Below are 18,834 nucleotides of genomic sequence, written 5' to 3' on the forward strand. Positions count from 1 at the left end.
TTAGCACATAACAATTAGCCATTATTAGATTACAAACTGAGCTGGAATAAAAGAAAATGTTAATATTCAATAGCGAAATATTTAAAGAAAGAAAATCAAAATGCTGTTTTCTATAAGCAATGCTCTAAATAATGTGTATTAAGCTAAGGTCAAATATAATCAATATTTCAAAGCATGCATTTGGTGAAACATAGAAGACATGCAATTTATAGAAAATTTGCTCAAATTACACAAACTGTGTGCCCTTATCTTGCCATTTAAGAAGGGTAAAGGTATTTTGTAATTGAAGTTTATTAATTTAGTGTTACTGAGAGTGGTTTTACTTAGCAAGAGGTGATAAGATAATCTAATCTTGTTCTAGACTTGGAATAATAGCATTTAAAATATTTTATTACATTTAAATATTATGAGGAATGTACTAAATGTAAGCTGAAACAAATTATTCCCAGATCCTCAAATCATCAGTTCTGCCTTCACAGATTGTTCAAGTAACCCTATACAGCTCTGTTTGTTTAACAGCTGCCCTACAGTGCTAGCAGATTTATTGAAAAGATATACTGCTTATTTTTAAGTTTAAGAAAGTAAATTTATCTGGCTTGTGAAGAAAACATATAAAAGCATACATTTCAGTCTCTGTAAAGTCATGCTATATATAAATTACTGTACCATTATGTATGATATAGCACTCTGAACTGAAGATAACTGTTGTTGAGTTTAATTGCATTCAACACATTCTAGTTTTCTCTATGCATATTCACTGTCTTCAGGATGCACATGCTACAGCAAACAAACTAAAATAAATTATTTTCACAGGAGCACAATTAATTACAGTCTTTTCCTGACAAATTCATATGCTAAGGACAAGACAATATTGCAAATCTGACCCTGTCTAGCTGTTACATTCATAAGCTTCCTGCTGTTAAGGTCTGAGAAATGGAAATGTTCGTCTGATATTTTCATAGCGATTGTTTCTTGTTTGTTATCTAAAGAACTCTAAGGGACTTTCTAAAGGCCACTCAAAGCATGACTAAACCACATGAAATTAACCAGAAAAGGAAATATGTGGTCTAAAAGTTTGCAAGAGGTAACTGTGAAGAACATATTAATTATACTTAAAGAAAGGGGATAAATAAATATTTGATATTTTCACTTCAAAAAAGAGTATATTGGATTTTAATTTTAAAGACATAGAAAAAAATATTTCAATTCAGTTACTCAGTGTGCAGTAGTTACATTTTTGCTACATTCCTTAAGAAAGTGTCATTATTTACATTGCAAAGGGGCATTGTAAAGCTTTAAAACTTAATTATAAAATTCACAGCTGAAACAGAAGAATAATGACAAGAAGAAGGAGCAAAAAAAAGAAGGAGGAGAAGGAGAAGGAGAAGAAGGAATATTATGCACCTGCATTTAACTCTAAAATCTGGCAATGACTTAGTCTGCAACAGAACCTCATTGCTTTTGCTATTTGAGGAAAAATGAAGAGTTCATACATTACATCCTAATTAAACAGCTACTATACAAAACAGTGATATTCTTCCTGCAGTTTGGGGAAATTTTCTGTATGTACAATTAATATATTTAAGTTGCAATTTACAAAGATCCAAAAGAGCTTTTCAAATCTATTTCATAAATGTTAGTAATGACATACTTCATATTATAAGCACTCATATATATCCCAGTACATACAACGTATCTAAACACTGTATTAATACTTACAGAGCATACACATTTTAAATACGTACTGCACAAGCATACCCACATGAATATGAGGATTCATACTSTTCCAGATACACAGTTAGTGCAAGCTGTACCAACTATGTCCTACCTTCCAGTTGAAAAACTGGAAAACTGCATAAGGTCACATGTGTGACAAGCCTGAGACTGCACTGGCTCTTTTACCTCTTCCTGACGTAAAACTCCCTCTCCCCAGTCACTCCTGCTCACAGATYGGGATAGCAGGCCAAGACAGCAAGCCAAGACAGTAAATCATTCAGAAATATCACTTGAAGCATGCATCCCGTGCATTCATTGAGTACTTCCTGGGTAAAAGGGCTGGAAGGGCTTAAAAGAGCTTAGAAGACCTCCTTTCCTTACTCAACTTGAGGGAAGAAGTGTTTGGGGCACCAGTGGACACCGGGTCAGCCTGGTAGAAGTGTGGGAGCAAAGCACCTAGCTCTGCAAGGAGGTAGGGGACATAAGTACCCTAGTGTTTTGAGCCTTGTGTGGTGTCTCGAGTCATGCTGAATGATTTCTGGTCAGTTACAGGCCTCAGAGTAACTCCAGTGGAGTTTAAAACTATGCCATGGTGTTGGCTGCAGAGGAGAAGGCACACTAGTAGCAAGCCCTTGCAGACCTTCCGTGCAGGAGACGTGAAAAGCAGAGGCAGGAAACTGCTTGCAGGCTGCTTGACAAAGCCTGAATTCCCTGGCAGATGGACTTAACAAAGAGTCCTAGCAGATGTGTTTAATAAATGCTGAAAAACATTACTAATGTTCTCAAAAATATGTTTTGAATACAGACTAAATAACATGATTTGGCATGTGAGAGGGTGAAAAGTCTTTCCTAGAAGTCCACTAGAAAGATCTGCCTTCCAATCTCACGACTTTATTTTTGCTCTTGGAGCAAGGCAAGTTGCACAAACTCCCTGTGGTAAGGTCCTCCACCTTCACACGATTTGGGGGTAGTTTTCATTTCTCTCTCACCTAAGCACCCGTAAGTCATGAGGAGAAGAGGGGGTCTAGGTTGGCAGTGCACCCTGAGGCCAGACCATTTCCACACTTTGGCACCTCATCCTCATTAGAACCCTTAGGAGTGGGGAGAGAGCTCAAAGCCTGCACTRAAAGCTACCCAGCTGCAAGCACCTATCTTCTGCAGCAAGCCCCTATCACTCTCTTGCTATCTCTTCTATTTATACAAGGCTATCCTGCAGTGTATTTATATAGACAGCTCCCCTGCACATTAACATCCCATGGTCAGCAACTCAACTTTTAATCAGGGCCTGAATGATTTTAAGGGTTAATATTTAAGCAAGTTATATTTTCTCATCTTAAACTAACCATCTGAGATTAATATGTACTTCAAGCTTCTATGATGATCAGTAAACAAATATTTTGGAAAGTCTAATAGAAGACTGTGCTGTAATTTCTGCCATTTGAGAAAAGCCCATAAAACTTAACATTTGCATATTGTCATTGTTTTGACTGAAACTTCCTTTAAATGTGTTTCCTTTCCAACAAGCATATGTGAAAGGTGACCTCTTATCCATTTACATACCTTCCTCATGATCATGTGACCAAGTTTTACGTCAAACTGTCAATTATGATAAGGGACACAATAAGAACAGCCTAAGTGTTGATAACCTGTTTCCTGGCTTAACTGAGAAGTTCTGTTAAGAGTCCGCTTGCGTTCTTCTTCCAGGCTTTTGCTCAAAGCAAAAGCAACATCCACCCAAATATTTTAAAAACAGATACTCTGTTTTCAGTGGACATTTAAGTTTACAGTTTCCATGATGAACAGTATGAAGAGAATTCAATTTTGAGCTGCATGATTCAGTAAGTAAAGGATGCATCTGGAAAGAACAACTTCCTACCACAGAGGCAGGGCACTCCTCTGTGTAGGAAATAAAGAGCTATTCCTGATTTTCTCATTTTACATTTTAGAGACTTGAAGTGTTTATTATAGCTCTATATATGGTAAAATGTCTCACTAATAAATACCAAAGCAGTGTGAAAAATGAGAATACTGCACACCACATGCAGAAAGCCCAAGCTGTAGTGAAATCCTTGCAGATGTGCTAAGCAGTGCAACGACTAGAAGAGTTCACCAGTTACTCAGTAACTGGGTCAGCATCAGGTAGCACATTTTACTAGGAGAGAGAAGAGTTTCAGAGGTCATTGTTTCCATTTATTTCTATTTTTTGTTAAAAATAGACACCAGTCCCAAGCTCCATGCTACACTGAAATTGAGTAATACCTTGGCCAAGAAGGAAAGCCTTAGCTAGTTATTTGGTTCATTTCTGTAGAAAGTTGATGAATTCTGAAGCCATTAACCCGTCATTTCAATAAATAGCTTCCAGTAAATCTATCTACATACCTAAATAACTACCCATCCATCTATGTTTTTATATTCTTTACCCAGCTAGAGTCCRCAACTGCTAATTTTGGCAGAGTTCTAGGTAGATATAGAGCCAGAAATAACATCAATTTATCTCTTAGTGTTCATAATTTCACAAACATAATGGTTTCATGAAGCTGAGATTAAAAGTATGATGAGATTACAGAAAGGTCACCTGATATCCATGAGAATTCTAGTCCACTGGCCATTAAGGTTTTTGTTACTGAGCTAATGATTTCTCCATTAAAGTTATATAGCCATAAGAATGGATATGCAACTAAAATCTGACACCCAGCACAAGGACTCTTGTCTTTGTGCACTTGTAAAAGGCTGACTTTGGCTAAACTACCTCAATTTGTTGCCTTTTCCCTTTAATAGAAACTTAGAAATGATGCATTATCAGGAAATGCATATATAAACAGTGACTGAATCAGCGAATGAAAGGGAAGAAAGGGTACTGCCACCTTTTTTTTTGTATGTACAAGTCAGTTAAGACACTTCTTAATGCACATGATGAGCACAGAGTGCTAAAAGAGCCTTAATAAAGTCATCTCAACAATCATCAACATTAAAATTAAGAACAATGTCCTCACATTATTCTTAATGTGTCATCACATACTAGCTCCCTAACCCTTCTGGCCTCCCCCAATTAGTTTGCTAACATGTTACTAATAACAAAGTCCTGTAAGAGGACATAGAATTAAGGTAAGCAATGTGGTCAGTAACAAACAGCAATATCTTGGATATTTTTGTGCATTGCTTGACATTTTTACAAAAAAAAGGATGATGGACGCAGCCCTGTGCCCCGTGCTCTAGGTGACCCTGCGTGAGCAGGGGGGTTGGACTAGATGACCTCTGAGGTCCCTTCCAACCTCAAGCATTCTGTGATTCTATGATTCTATGATTCTATGATTCTACCATTCTATGACTTTCTAGATGCCACTCAAGCAACAGGCTTGTTGTGCTGCTGCTATTGTCACAATATAGAACAGCTGGCATTTCAAGGCAGTTAATATCTACATCTACCAAGAATCATAGCAGAGAGTGGACTGCATAGCTATAATTCCTTGTTATAACCTCATCTTTCTAACTACCAATGCAACATGCTAAGTAATGAATGTAACAGCACATTTTGCACAGTATTCAAATCAGTAAATCAAAAAATATTGCTCTCATAGGTGCTATTCTGCACTGTCTTTCAAATTGCATTTAATGTTCCCCATCTAAATGCAAGTATTTCAGATAGTTTGTGCTACAAATTGTTATTGGAAGTGCTTGCAAATTGTCAATTTGTGAGAAGTTATCCATGTAAGCATAGTTTGCAAACTGTATGTTTGGCTTATAAATTTATTTTTACTTTAATTTATATACATTATGTTTTTTTAACAACTAAAGAGCATTCAACAATACATGCCAATATTTCTCATAACTAGAGAGAATAAATCTTTAGAAAGCCCCCACAAATGAATTAAAAAATGCACTGGTGACAATATTTATTTTTAAGGGGTCAATATATATTACAGCGTATGGTGAATGTTTAAAAGACCTCTCTGGAACTAAAACCATTGACTTTGTAATTTAGAATTCTCTTAGCTAATACAAAATGATTGATTGCCTTTACTTCATGTACCACTTGATTTTCCTTTTCATTCATCATAGGCTGCTTTAAACCAAATGCATTTAGAACCTGCCACAAGAATGGTCTCTTTTAAATTGCTGTAAAGTAATGAAAGGACATAGTAAATCAATCTCATTTCTGCCTTGCAGGAGGATAGCCTTTAGTCTATTGAAGTTATTTAGATAATTTCACTTCTCTACCTTCCACCCTGCACCACCTTTTGGATAATAAACATATATGGCACTATCAACTCTGTGATCCTTTCAGGATTTAGGAGTATAAAGGTATTCATTAGAAACTTATTTTATGTGTAGTGTGTTTATACACTCATATTTATTCATTTGAAAAAGCTTCATTATTCATGTATTCTGTTTTTAGAGGATACTGAGCAGAACATACTGTTCCCTAATTTTTCAGATCTTTATGCACATAGTCATTCAAACACTCACATACACACACCCCAATACATTCAGGCAAGCATACACACATACCTCTCACATAATTTAGAAAAGAACAGAGAATTGACAGTAAAGAAGAAACTATGACACAGTTGTTTTCTATTTACTATACAGCTCACTGGTCACCAACTGATGCTCTTCAATTAATATAATTAAAGACTACGGAGCGATATACTTTAGAAGAGAGAACACTAGCTTYACACAGTGACACTGAAGAAGAAATTTCTGTTTATGTAGTCTATGCAGCAGCTAATTTATCTTTCTCTTTTTTCCTGATCCATGGGACTACATGTTTTAATATGAAAGGCAGTGTAAGACACMGTGCTTATAAACACCAAATAGGATGACCTTGAGATCACTCTTACACATATATCTTCATGATATAGCTAAAATCTCAAATTTATTTCAATCCACACAAAATCAAAAATATATARAAGTTGTATTAAATAAGCATAATATGACTTACATATGATAAAGTAAGCTCAGAGAAAACTAAGTGTGCTGCCACTATCTCCTAGTCATGTGAGAAGGTATTTGCAGCTCTTTCAGTGATCTTGAAAAAAGGAGAAGTGAGTTTAAGCTGCAGCAAATTTACAGAAAAAAATGTGCCTGTTCATATGCACCAACAAAACCAACTATTTTTGTTCATCCTCAAAGTAGCTGGATGTCAGAAAATGGCCAAAGAATACTTTGTAAAAACCTTACATAAAAAAAATCAGAAGATACAGAATATTTAGAGAGATCTTCTCTGTGTTTTAAAAAATAGTAAAGACATATTGTCAGAAAGAATCATATTATAGTAATTATAACACATACAACAATATTTGAGAGGTGAAAAAGCAGTATACCAGAAAATTTACTGAAAAACCAATGGTTGGCAAAAACCACTAATTGTCATTTAGTATTTTCATAACTGTGTACAGATGTTTCCAGTTAGGTTTGGCTGGTCAAAAAAAATTGGCAAAATGTCAAGTATCTTGAATAMACTACCATATTTATGATTTTCTCTCAACTCTGTATGTGGTGACCCTTAAAACAGATATACTGCCACCTTGCCCTAGGAATGGGTAGGGATAGGGARCTCCAGATAAAGCACGGTTATTTGTATCACAACGTGCAGAAGAGATAGGTTTACTGAAAATGAAACAGGCATAAATACCAACTGCTGATAGGAACCCAAGTCTGAAAAGATACATAATACAATAAATAATGACTATTTAACTTCTCTTCCTGAAATATTCTTTCTTTTTTTTTCTTGTAACATTTTACATGCTGTTAATTTCAAACTCCTCTGCTGTTAGGATCTAGGAGCAACATATACACACATCATAAAATAAACTAAAGTTCTAGAGGATCTGAATTTATTTCTGATACTAACAATATAGGATTTCTGTATTTGCAAGGCCTCACTATTCACTGCAGTTAACTTGTTTGTAAGTCAACATTAATCTCAACTGCATATTTTCACAGTTTGGGTAAACACTTCATTTGCATTAGATTTACAGCATTAATGAGATGTGAAATTTAAAATGCTACTTGAAATAAAAATGATGCAAGAAATTAGGACACAAATGTGTTTTTATCACATTTGAAATCAGCAAACCAATTTAAAACTTGTAAAGGAGGAATGATAACCTGTTGCATTGAAAGTTGGGTTTTATAACTCATCTTCTGGAACTAAAATGCAGAGGTGAAATACAGTAGGCATAAATCTCTGGAAAAATGCAAAATAGCCCAAGAATAGTAATTTGGACTCCTTAATTCTGCTTACTCTTTTTTGACTTTGAAATGAGTACTCACTTTTGCTCCTTGTATGCATTGTTCTTATTCCTAGCATCCAATTAAAGAGTAAATATATGAACTCTTGAAAAATAAAATATTTAAAAGAGATATTATATGAAGTCCCTTAAGACAGCAGAAATCTAAGAAACAAAGCATATGCTAAGATGACGTTTTGTAAAGGACTTGGAATAAATCTAGTCATTGGAAGACAAATACTGAAACCCTTAGGATCCCGTTCTAATCCAAGATAACAGCGGCAGCATGTAGAAAGGAAATAATCACAAAAGTTTGTCTATATCATTACACCTATGTGAAACTTGCCCACCTGTTGCTGGTGTAGGAAGGATGGGTCTCTTGGGCCTAGTCCCACATATCGATTGGCTTGGGTTGTGCCTGAGGCTGTGTAGGCTGATTAAGGAAGAACAAAACAGATTGATAAAAATGCCAACCTAGCATAACTACCACCCTGTGCAGGTACAGTACAGATATAAGAGATCCAGAGTTATGATTTGCAATATATAGGATGTGTCTGTGTCTTTTTTCCTTAATTTTTTTACTTAAACTTTAATATAATGAAAAAGAATTGGACCAAATTCAGAAAGGTATGTCCAAATTCCTATGAACTTCAATGGAAGCTGCATGAGAAAAACAGAATGAGATCAATCAGATAGTTAAATTAAAAATCATCTGATTATTAAATATCTGTTTTTTAAAAAGCTATTAAAAGAAGACATATATTTGAAAACACTGGCCTCCTACTCATTCTCATTAAAAAAAAAAACTGTTTACAACCAAGTTTGTGGGATCATATAGTCACTGCTGAGAGAATAAACTAAAGAAATATTGGTGTATGCTAATTTTTACTGTTGTGAGTGCTCACTATAAAATTGTAAGAGAATAACAAAAATTGGAATTAAAAGCTTTGCTTACTCATGTGGCATAAAATTAGTCTTTATTGTGCATTGGAAAGAAAGAATGCAATCTGATTAGTATTTTCATGAGAAGACAGCTACTTTTCACTGTGTAATATTGAACATTCAACTCCTTTATGCATTAGGAAATAATATCCACTTACAAGGGGAAGGGGCAATTTAAGAAAATCTATCCATTACCTAATAGAAAAGCTTGAAGAAATTCTTCTTCAGTGGAAAATGGAACAGTAGCTGATGGTGGGATTAGTTACAAAGAATGGATCTTTCCACTAAAAGGTGATCTTCACCGCTGGCCTTGGCCAGTTAACATTAAAAGTCATCTCCCCACATGGCTTTTGGTGTTGTTAATGAAATGAGGTAGAGAATCTTCCTCCACTTGCCAGTGTGTACTTACTAAACTGGACCATCAGTATTAACGTTACACAGATTTTAAAAGGCCTTTTTACAGTAAGCAATTTTTGATCAGATATTAGAAAGAAACTGTGGTTGACGTCACAGAATTTTCCAAATATTATCAAAACCTGCTGCTCTTTCTTGTTTAAACAATTCTGCTATAGCATTTCATAATGAAAAGTAGTGTCAATCATTACTGTTGTATTTTCACCAGACAGAATAATTGTGACATCCTGTTAGTCAAGTGTTTCTTATGTATGTATRAACATATATATATTCCGAAACAAGTTAGTTATTGGAAATACATTTCAAATCATGCCTTATAATTTATTTAGACTTGATATTTTCCTTTGGATCAAGATATAAGCTTTCTAGAGGATGTTTTTATGGCTACAATACAGCATATATTTACATAGTTAACATATCAGCAGGACATGACTCTTCTTTTTTTGCTGCTTCCTTCAYGAGCAAGTTGTGTTCCTCTGCTTTTTCTCATATTTCCCTTCCACTTATCAATATTTATTTGAAAAGCTATATCAAGGAGATGCACTACATCACAACTGTGGAAAGCTTCATACTTTGAGTATGTAGCATTTCCCAACACGTCATATGCGCAATTGGAAAATTCAGATAAAAAATTATATATTATTATTATGCTATTATGGCACATATTGGACCTTTAGTCAAGCGACTGCTTATAGGTTGCTCTATAAGCATGAAAAGGCCTTATTTTGAAGACCTAAGCAGACATTCCAAAGATTCATATGGTGGTACTCAGGCGTCCAGGTTATAAAGCAATTAGAAAGAACTTTGGTGACTATTTTGTTAAACGGCTTTGAAACCTTAAGCCATATTTTTCCTTTAAGCAGCAGGACAAAATTATCAACAGATCATGTCTGCTTTCCCATCACAGTCCCTAATACGGTTAGAAAATATCAGCGTTGTTCTGACATGGTATTCATTCCTGCTGTGTTTTTGGGGGGGACATGGCTTAGAGACCCTGGCTTCATGAGAGGCAAATGTTTGGACAGGTATAATTATTTCAAACAAGCTGTAGGATGAAGCTATGAATGCTTGGAACTAGGACTCCTCATACCTATTCTAGACTGAAAATTGAAAGAGTAACTCTTTTTTTGTTAGCTGCTAAAGCTAAGTCTTTTTAAAAGTAGAAAGACCTGCACTGTAAGCCACCAGAAAGAATCGGATCCACTGTACTATGTAATCCCTTGAACAGACCTTCTGCTACTGAAGCTAAAATAGTTTAATAAATCTACCAACACAAATGTTAGTTTGGAGTTAGGCAAAAGTTATTCGAAAGTTATTCTTATCTCTTTATAATAAAGACACAAGAAGCTTTCTTCCATTGTATATTGTCTGATCATATACATTTGACTCTTATCTCTGCATCATATTCTAACACAATGATAAAATTAGTAAAAATATTTAAGTATTACCACAGATTATGGTCTTGGTTAATAATAATCCAAAAGTTAGGGACCAGAATCAGTATTTAAATAATAAATGTGATTAAAATTAGCTATTTTAATGTAAAAATCCTAAAGATTTTTCTTTCTATGAATAGTAAGTTTTACTTCAACATTGGAAGTATTGCACAACAGTCTTTGCACAGTGGTAAATGCTAGTAACACCAGACTTCTTAAGTCCTCCAAAATTCAAAGAAAACACTAGTGCATAAATTAGTTTAAAAATAATCTTCTGCACCACTTTACATAAATTGTATTCAGAAGAGATTACCTTATGCACAGTAATCCCTGTGTTCTCATTTCTAAAACTGCAATTCCATTGAAGATAATAGGATAAGTAAAAGGGCTGTGATATACAGTAACAAAGAGCTTGAAGCTTGGAAGTTAAAAGTTTCTTTTGCYCCGCCATTTATTTTTGCTAGGAATGACACAACCTATATGAAGCATGCAAATGTCATAGCTCGGATCCAGTAAGTGTTGTAACAAGGCTTGATTTCTGTAGGAAAGCTCATTGAGGAGCAGCTTATACAAACGTTATGGAATTCCAAGTGTGGGTCATTGTAAAAAAACCTTGCTGTCTGGGTGTGCTTCTCAATGTCTTAACAATGTCCACCTTAGATGAACAATCTGTTTTTTTTTTTTTTTCTTGGATAGTGGTCAAATAAGCAGGCTTTTCCATTTCATTTTGGTTGTCATGTCACAAACATCAGTTCATGTAACATGATATATTGGTTTAAATTTCAGGAGGAAAAGCTTTGCCACCAAATCACATGTCTGCTCTCCATGTGAAATGATGAGCATCCACTTGGTCAAATAGTAGGAAAAGGCGCCTTTTTCTGGCCTCAGTTGAARTCATATTGAATCTTCGATGGACATTTTTTGTTTCCTAGAGAAATACTTACTGGTTGCTGTAGGTGAAGATGCCTCACCTTCAGTGGATGTAGTGATGGGTTTAGTATCTGTCATGGTCAGGGTCACAGGTCGCACCGCACTGTGATGGGGAGAGGGTGCCAAAACTGGAGTAAAATGGCCAGGCACTTTCCCTACTACTTGACCACTGCTGTTAGGCTACAAAACAAAACCAAAAGAATTCCTTGGTGAAATATACACATTGTGTTTAAGGAACCTACCCACCTATCTCAAGGTTTTTCCAGAATGCCCAACACCATCGCACCTATATGCTGTAAAACACCATCCTCACAAACCCCTGCGTGGCATTTGCAGCAGATGCTTCCACTCACAGGTAAGCACTACGTGCTTAACTCGCAGTACATTTGGATAAGCTTTACTTCCTTCTGGGTGCAGAATCCTTCAGATTGCTTCCAGCTATAGCTGCTGTTCTCACAGTGGCTGGGAAATACARTAGATCCCACCACAGTGACCTTCAGCTGACCAGGCAAAGGCCCTAACGTATCAAGCACAACTGCAAAAGAGTGATGCAAAACTCTGCTTTCACATTCCGTACCACTCTGGCTGGGAGTATAACCAAGACTTGACCACAGCTGACCACAGGGATTTCACCTCCTGGAAGGCTTACTAATAATTTGCATGTTTAGAGTGGGAATAGGGTTAGAATATGGTGCACTATAATGGATACTGTAACATCTGGCCAAAAGCCACMCATCCTAAAGCATCCTTTGCAGAGATATTTAATAATAGGAACTCTGTAAGTCAAGAGTATAATAAGCCTAATCGCCTCATTTCCTAACTATACTTACTGTATGTAGAAAAAGCAATCTGCATAAGACATAATGGTGCAAGTCATGGGGCAATATTCTACCTCCTGCACATAGGAACTTGGCAATATGCACTGGTAAACACATACATTTATTCAATGTATAATCATTGATATTTTGTATTACTGTAAATACTCCAACAGTAAATAATATGAAGCAAAAAATAGCAGCTAGTAAACAGTTATTTCAGAAGTGGCAGATAATTTTTGTTTGAAGCTGATCGTCTGCTCTGTGAATCACAAGCATTTTAAAACACAACTATACAACATAAAAATTACTGGCAATCTTATTATCAGAAGGATATTGTCAAACTTGAGATAACTCACTGAAAAGAAGCAGACTAATAAAGGCCTTGATTCAACTGATGTAAAGAAAGGTTAAAAGAGGTAAGCATGGGTATGGTAATGAAATAATAACTGTGGGCTGAGATGATTACTGCAAATATGTGCAGACTATAAACACACACAAGAGGAAGGAATTATTTGGAAAGTACAGGAAGTATAAACCAGGGGTAATGGAATGAAATAAAGAAGGAGGAAATTTAAAATGAATAGCAGGAAAACTTCCTGGCAGTATGATCTATTAGACTTTGCAAAAGCCCCCAAGGGAGACTCTGAGAGCCTTCATCTTAGGTCCTATGAAGAAAATTAACAGCAAAAGTATATTTTAATGACAAAGGGCCACAAAACTACTCCTCTAAATGAAAATACAATTCTTTAAATTTTACTATATGTATTCTGAGTGGGAGTGGGAGAGGGAAGTGCCATGTAATCCCAACATCTCATTTTGCAAGGTTTTGCAAATATAGGAACTGATATCCAAATCTGTCAGGTGCTATTTCCCACTGTTTGTTCATATTCATAGCTACATAAACAGAAAGGAGAGGAGAATAGTAACTGGGGAGACAGAGTCAGCTGCCAAAGCAGTTTCAAAATAAGAAAGCAGCACTGAAAAGGAATGACAATACATGCACATTTTAAATTTGCCCAAATCACTGGTACACTACAAAAAAATTTTTTTTCACTGGATGAAACTTAGCAGCTAGCTAGGTCTCTCTTACTATATATACTTGAGATGAAACTACCACATAGCAGAATATATACAAGGCAATTTACAGAGAATGATGTGGCATAAAGGTTTACTCAGCATCTGCTTTCACAGTAACATTGCTCATAAGTGGGAGATCACTCACAACTTACATAATTCTTTCCTCAAGAATACAAATGAAACCTTTGTATTATAGCAAACAGTCATATACAAAATGCATGCCAATAACCCTATTTTCTCTAAAATCTATTTTAGCAGTGATTTTATTTTACAGCCTGCCTTTAAAACCCTGCCAGCCTCTAAAACTGGGTGTCTTTGCTACCAGAAATGTGGCTCCACTTGCCTGAGAACAAAAGGAAAATCATAACCAAATTAGATTCAGAAAATCTCAAAGTGTCACCTAAAACAGATTCTCCATGCAAAGAATCCAAGATATGCCAATCTTGAAGGCAAATAATCTCCTTCACTCTCTGCTGGTTTCCAGTACAGAGCTGTTGTAACAAAACAGGCTCTGTAACATGTAAAGGAGGCATGACACAGTTTGGAGCATTTGTGGGGAAAACTGTCGGAAACAGAGGAAGGCCTAAAGACACATTTCCACCCCTAAAACACCCAAATTTTGCTACCTTAGTTTATGTGGTGAGTTAAAGTAGCACAAAAAAACAACCGAGATTCCCTTACTATGATGATTAACTTTTATTAGAAACTAAGAAAGAAGATTCCAAGGAATTTATGGATTAAAATGGTCAGTGTCATCAGCTTCCAAAAGCAGCTCTGTCTCCAAAGCCAGACTCAAATTAATTAAATGGACACAGCTGGAGTCCAGCACTATTTACAGCAATGTATCACCTTTTACTGTTCCCTAGCGATCTGGTCAATAAGAATGCAACAGCTCACATGGACTCCAGATTAATCCTCGTGCATATGGTCCAAAACAGTGAACCCTTTCCTTGCTGAATTACATGACATAGGACAGCAYTCGCATATAAGCCACAGTGCACTTACAGACAAGTTATACTTTTTCCTGTATAATACCTAACAGTGGTGCAGTACGTCCCCCCACTTCATCCAAAACCAGGGTGAAATTTATGCCAACATCATTGTCCTTCAGTAGTCCCAGTAGTTTTTCAGACATGAACGAACGCCCTCCCTCTCACATACCTTGCCATGGGAAATGCATACAATAAACTTTCTTAAAATTTCAGGGTTTTCCCTAGCTTGCAGCCTAAAATCATAAAATATTCCAAAATAAATCTATCCTTTCATTATATCAAAGTTATTGTTTAGGCYGGTTTTCAGACTCACATTGTCATCTGTGCATTGATTTATGTCAAGTTCACACTTGAAGGGTTATCTTTGCAAGCATAAAACTAAAATTTTTTTTTTTAAGTTCAGATTTTACAGTGTGGTAGTTGATATGTGATTGCACTGGAACTTCAAAATGAACCAATTATCTAATCCATGCTGATGCTAATCTCCCTGGCACCTCAAGAAATCAGCATAAGATCAAGAACATTGCCTCCCAAGCTTGTCTTAAGTCCCTTGCCCCACTTCAAGTTTCCAACATGCAGAAACAGTTCTGTAAAATTCCAGATTCTGAATGCTCTTAAAAACTGTCTGCTACAAATAGCTTCTGTGATTTGTTCTCATTTTAACATTTCCAGTTCTTTAAAACGACTGGTTTATGAGGCATTTTAACATGGAAATGCTGTAGCTGTTTGGAAAGCAATTATTTATATTACAGATTCAAATATTTAAAACATATCATTTGATACAAATTCATTTTGTCCTTTTAAAAACATGTTCTAGTTCTGGTATTCCCCAAAGAGAAACTAACGCATTACAGGTTAAAAATCAACTGCAATCATCAGCTGGGGCATCAATATGTCTGTGCGATGGATTCACAAACAGAAGGATGATGCCTGAGGCACAAACCCCAAGCAAATTGCATGGAGGCAGCTGTGTTAGATAAACAAGCTGTGCATTTGACAATCGGAGAAGAAAGGACACAAACACAATGCAAGTCTGGCAAATTTAGCCTTAATTTATGTGGGCATACTTTTTTTTTTTTTTTTTGCATTAGAGACTAATTTGATTTTAAGGGCTGCATTATATACCCCAGCTTTCAAAAAACACAGTAGCTTGAGTGTCCACGGATTAAACTGCTCATGTGCCCAAGCTGCAGATGCATTGCATTCACTGTCACAGCTCTAGTGTCACTAAACTCAGGTTAGGCAGAAAGCTAATACCTGATTGCCTGTATCACAGAGACTTTCAGTTAACCCTTACACCTGAAGTCTGAACACAAAACTGTAACAGGTATGAATATGGAATTCACTGTTCCTGTCTTCACCACCAGTGTTTACTAAGAGATTTATAATCAACAACGTAATTATGATCAGGTCCTCTCAGACCTCTATTCACAGATTTTCCCAGATATCACTATATTTACACCTAAGGCCTTTGGTTATGTTCATGGATAGCTTTTTTTTTTTTTTTTGGTCATGTACTCTTTTTCTAGAAACTAAAAAAACATCTTCTAGATGTCACATCAAAGAGCCAACACCTACAGATGATACATCCAAATCTAATGGAAGCTTGAAATATATATTACAAACATTCACATGTATTATTGATTTTTTAAATGACGTTGATACATTTTCTGTTTCTGTTCATACAGCACTGTTTCTCAAAAATCAACGCTATATTTTGAATATCGGATGCAAATGATCTTCAAAAAAAAATCAACAAATGCTAGAAATTATCTTACTCTTGTACAAGTCCTTGGTAGATGAACATAAGAGACTCTATCAGGCATTTCGGAAAGAGGTTTTAGGACTTTCACACAAATTTATGCTACTCTAGCTAGTCGTTACACTTGAAGAACAGTATACCTGCATTGAAACCAAACTTTCCCATAGAAACTCTGCRTTTCCCGAGATTGTTGACCTACCACAACTGGTAAACTGCAATCAATCTTGTCACACTGGATTCACTGTGTTYGGAAACACATTCAGTTCTTTTGGCCCTTATAATAGCAAAGCCCAGATCCTAGAGTGATGGGTACCACTTCAAAATGCCTGACTAAATTATTTTGTTGATAAAGTTTTAGAAGATTCAATTTTCCACATCTGTTCTCCCCTACTTACAGTACAAAAAAGACCTTTTATAAAGGCAGCATTATGGATTTCCTAACTGCCAAATGCTGTCAGCGAGTCCATGTCATTCTACTTTGGAATACACACAATGCATGATGATTGTTTCAGAAAATGTACAATAAGAACCAGGAAGATGCATCCCTTCCATTTTTATACCTCACTTTTTTTTTTTTTTTTTTTTTTTTTTTTTTTTTTTTTTTTTTTTGTGCAACACCAGACCTTGCATAACACCAGAGGTTTTGTATAGGACACACTGATGTAATGCCTCCTGCACCCACCCATGGGCCCTCCACAGGAGGCAGTGTCATCGCCATGTGTCGCCATCAACATATCCTCAACTTTGGAGTTCATCTGTGTAATGCAAAAAAGATTATCTTTGATACTCTGATATTCTCAGAGCCCTAGCAGAGGCAATTCTAGAATACCACAGGGCAGTTCTTCACGAGAGCACATGGGCTCAATACTTGTTCTTTTAATAAGAAGCAAAATTATGCAAATCCTTTTTCTGCTGTTGGACACTATGCTAACCAACAAGAATATGTTTTGCCTTTTATAGATCCCACAAGCAGGTCTCCAAGGGGTGAATTTCACTAGGGATGAATTTCACTAGAGTCTGTGCCTTGCAACTGTAGTAACTGATTGTCTCAACACATCTTACAGACCTCACTGGGAGATCCCACACAAGAGTTTCAGGTGGTGTGACATGCAGCTACCTGCCTGCTTGGAGGAATTAGCTTTGGAAAAAAGAAAACAACAAAAAAACCCCATATTCCTTTCAGTTCCTGGCTGACAACATCAATTCTGTCTTTTTTTTTTTTTTTTTTGAGACAGAGAGAGAAATAAAAATCAAGATCTATAACATTCCAGTCTTGCTTATTTGAAAAAGCACCCGAAAAAGCACCATTGGTTCAGCAAATGATAGTGGTGGTATCAGCCATAGATATCACAAGGCAGTAGCGAAAAGTCCTCTGTCCTCAACCACAATTTCATCCGTGCAAAATCTAAAGTTGTTGACACCCAGCTTTTCTTTAGAATTATTTAGAATTATTAGAATGTATTAATAACAGGACAAGTGCACAGGACAGAAGCAAAGGAAAGGAAGTCTCTTTGCAGACAAATGTTCGAAAGATATCTTCAGGTTATACGGCGTTCATGCAGCTCAGAGACTTAAAACAGGGTATTTAATTTAGCCAGGGTGCTCTCTCTGCCTCCCAGTTATAACTAAAAACATTTATTACCTTAGTTCATTATGTTTTGGACTTGAAGGAAAACATTGGCCAAGGAGTTCGAAACCCTTAAGTGTCAACAATAGCAAAGACACTGCACACACATGTATTACTTGTGTTGGTCTATTCTACTAGAATTCTCCTTGGAACAAATGAAAGACCTGTGACAAGCCCAAATGGAGCCTTCCTCTATTCCCTCCTTGCTGAATGACTGCAGTAGTGATACTGGAGAATGTCAAAGCATCTGCTTGGAATTCCTTTACAGAGTGCCTATCTTTCAGTGAATGAAAGAATTATAACCCAATCATTCAGAAATTTTTGCTTTCAGGTGAAGCTAAAGCCACTAAAATACTGCTGCAAAGTAGTCCGTGTCTCAGCAAAGAAGATTTTAGTGCCCTTGGGCACTTTCAGTGGGAAGCAGTTCAGCTAGACTGCCATATACAGTCTACAAGGATAAGTCACTTAATGGATGAGGAACAGGTATTTCCCAAAACCAGAAGCCCTTTTACCATGCCACTCAGATGACGTGCATCCATCAGATTTATCAATAGTATCAGGAAGTTGATTTAAGGGCAAGGTAATGTGTCCTTCAAAATACAACCCAAAGGGCTTCCAAGACTCTGTTCACACAGCATGATCCCTTCAGCACTTACCAGAAAAGGTCTGCAAAAAAATTTCAAACACGCTAGGCTGTCCTTTTCATAGGATCCAGCTTAACTTTTTGCTTTACCATCATTTTCTTCATCAACTTGTTTACCCTCCTTCTATGTTTTATCACATCTCATCTGGGAAATGATTCCCTTTAGCTCAATGGGGCATTAATTTTGGAACTTTGGGATTTTCCTTCAGCTGTACAKTTTTTTTCTTTTTTTTTCTGTTCTTAA

At 36.2% G+C, this 18,834-nt stretch overlaps 1 protein-coding gene across 4 annotated transcripts in view; it reads right to left on the bottom strand.

Annotated features, from left to right (window-relative positions):
* Window positions 1-18,834, bottom strand: part of NFIB (nuclear factor I B) — a 163,399-nt gene that overhangs the window by 10,826 nt on the left and 133,739 nt on the right. For 2 of the 4 annotated variants that reach the window (XM_026052725.1, XM_026052727.1), the window contains exons 9-10: window positions 11,686-11,851; window positions 8,300-8,382 (exon numbers count right to left, since the gene is read on the bottom strand). The exons of 1 other annotated variant lie outside the window; for it this stretch is intronic. In XM_026052725.1, the coding sequence (XP_025908510.1) occupies window positions 8,300-8,382; window positions 11,686-11,851 (249 nt within the window). The remainder of the gene's footprint in view (window positions 1-8,299; window positions 8,383-11,685; window positions 11,852-18,834) is intronic. One more of the 4 variants, XM_026052726.1, reaches the window with a different exon arrangement.

The sequence above is a fragment of the Nothoprocta perdicaria genome, unplaced genomic scaffold, assembly GCF_003342845.1.
Source record: "Nothoprocta perdicaria isolate Ctin4 unplaced genomic scaffold, notPer1 scaffold_90, whole genome shotgun sequence".
NCBI lineage: Eukaryota > Metazoa > Chordata > Aves > Tinamiformes > Tinamidae > Nothoprocta > Nothoprocta perdicaria.